Source organism: Sinocyclocheilus grahami, unplaced genomic scaffold (assembly GCF_001515645.1).
Source record: "Sinocyclocheilus grahami isolate Dianchi unplaced genomic scaffold, SAMN03320097.WGS_v1.1 scaffold37.1, whole genome shotgun sequence".
In the NCBI taxonomy this organism is placed as follows: Eukaryota; Metazoa; Chordata; class Actinopteri; order Cypriniformes; family Cyprinidae; genus Sinocyclocheilus; species Sinocyclocheilus grahami.
Window position 1 is genome coordinate 2,719,285 of NW_015505216.1, and position 2,238 is coordinate 2,721,522.

General features: G+C 42.1%; 1 protein-coding gene across 1 annotated transcript; it reads right to left on the reverse strand.

The window, feature by feature from the left end:
• Nucleotides 1-335: 335 nt before the first annotated feature.
• Nucleotides 336-1,808, reverse strand: LOC107581783 (serine/threonine-protein kinase pim-2-like). The gene is made up of 6 exons (XM_016267433.1): nucleotides 1,710-1,808; nucleotides 1,553-1,603; nucleotides 1,000-1,378; nucleotides 720-896; nucleotides 514-602; nucleotides 336-384 (listed from the first exon to the last, which is right to left on the reverse strand). Exons 1-6 carry the CDS (start codon nucleotides 1,770-1,772, stop codon nucleotides 373-375), a joined length of 771 nt encoding a protein of 256 aa, XP_016122919.1. The 5' UTR covers nucleotides 1,773-1,808; the 3' UTR covers nucleotides 336-372.
• Between the last annotated feature and the right edge of the window lie 430 nt (nucleotides 1,809-2,238).

The window sequence follows — 2,238 nt, forward strand, 5'->3', positions numbered from 1 at the left end:
GGGAAGTTGTGGCCTAATGGTTAGAGAGTTGGACTTGTAACCCAAAAGTTGTGGGTTTGAGTCTTGTACCGGCACGGATTGTAGGTGGGGGGAGTGAATGTACAGTGCTCTCTCCCACCTTCAATACCACGACTGAGGTGCCCTTGAGCAAGGCACTGAACCCCCAACTGCTTCCTGGGTGCCGCAGCAAAAAATGGCTGCTCACTGCTCCGTGTGTGTGTGTGTTCACTGCTGTGTGTGTGCACTTGGATGGGTTAAATGCAGAACACAAATTCCAAGTATGGGTCGCCACATGTCACTTCACTTTTAAAACTTAACCAACAAAAAACTTAACTGCTGTGACAGGAGTTGTTTTCTGATGGTCTTTGTGTCTTACTCTGTGACCTGAAACAAAAGATAAATCAGCATTATTTGTCTAAATACATTACATTTAGAGAAAAATTATTTTAAGTTAATGGCGACTGATGATCAAACTAAACCAACAAATAGCTTAACTAGTCTTAGACTCCTTACCTTAAACCAGTCATGGAGATGCATCTTATCCAGGCTGAGTCTCTTCTGTGGATCAGGCTGCAGACAATCACAAATCATCTGGCAGCATTCTGTGCAAAAAGACAAGAAAGTCATTTGATTATAAATGTATACTTTACACCTGCTCTCTTTGAAGCTATTGGTCCTTTTTGTATGACCTGGAGTTCATTGTTTGATGAAGATCTCACCTTTTGACAAGCCAGGTCTAGTCCAGAGGTTCACAGTGATCATGTGCCGGTCGTAGGATGTAGGACATTCCCCGCACAGCATTTCATACAGAATGAACCCTAGTGTCCACACTGTGGTCGGCTTTGCGTGGTACCTGCCCTTCATGTTGAACTCGGGTGGACAGTACGGTCTTGTGCCTGCAGGAGAGATTTCTGATGTTTAATACATTACTGCAGCATGTTGAGTGCATACAAGATGTGTTTCTGTGAAATAATCAATAAAGCACTTCATAACACATACCACTAAAGGATTTGAAGGCAGAATTCTTCATGAGCGCACCGCACCCAAAGTCAATTAATTTGACCTCTATGGTGTCCAGGTTCACCAGAAGATTCTCCAATTTTAAATCACGGTGGAAGACGCCACGTTCACAGCAAGTTTTAGCGGCATCAGTGACCTGCCGCATAATATTTCGTGCCGTCCCCTCATCAAGGCTTCCTCCATGGTGATCCACAAAACTAAACAAGTCCACGCAAGGCACAGGGCGCTCCATGACCATCACGTAGTGGTCTGTGTCGTCCTCCCAGTCAAGCAGCTCAATGATCTGGGGAACGCTGGGGCCCTTATTGGCCATGAGCATCAGGCCAATCTCCATGGGGAGACGTTTGGGATGACCAGGCTAAAAGAAAGAAAACATGATGCTTAGGTGGAGGTGGTTTCCCAAATAATTCACAAATAAAAACAGTTTGCCTAGTAAAGCTCAATTGTAGTCTGTGGCTAACATTAATATAGGATGTGATAAACTGAAAAGAGTGAATAAGAGACAATAACATAGAGAATGCAGTCTACTCACCAATCTGATATATGGCATGTCTGGCATCTTCTTTGAACATTTTACAGCCACCTAATCAACAAAGCAAAGAACAATTAGCACGTGCAAATAGTTGATATCACACCAGTCATAAATCCTAAACAGATATGCTACGTTTTTAAGTGAAGAAAATTGATACCTTAAGTCCATCATTGCAGCGAGTCCCTTCATAAACACTACCACATCCTCCTTCACCAAGCATGCGGCCGATTTTATACTGCTTGCGAATGTGGCCTATTAACAGACAAACAATTGTGGTTAGTATGAAATGCAATTTTATATTATACTGTATATATAATGGTTTATAATAACAGTTTCTAACTCTCACAGATTCCTTACCCTTGTCCAGGATGTCCTGCACGAGCTGTTCCTCAGTAGTAAGGAGGACTTCCTCTCTCCCAGCCTCCATTCTCCCTCCATCATTCTCAACAGCACTAACAGGAGCCCCATCAGATCTGGTGGGGGTGTCTTTGGGTTGTACACAGAGTTCGTGTACACTCTGGCCTATTAACAGATTGAGATGCAGTTTTGAATTGATATCCTAAAAAAGTCAACTTTAAAAAATGTATACTGTTACTCTAAAATGTTTGGTGTGATAATGTTAGCAGTGTTTTTTTTTTTTCTTAATGAAAAGAAAGAATAACAGAAGTTTCTGTAATTAAAGAATC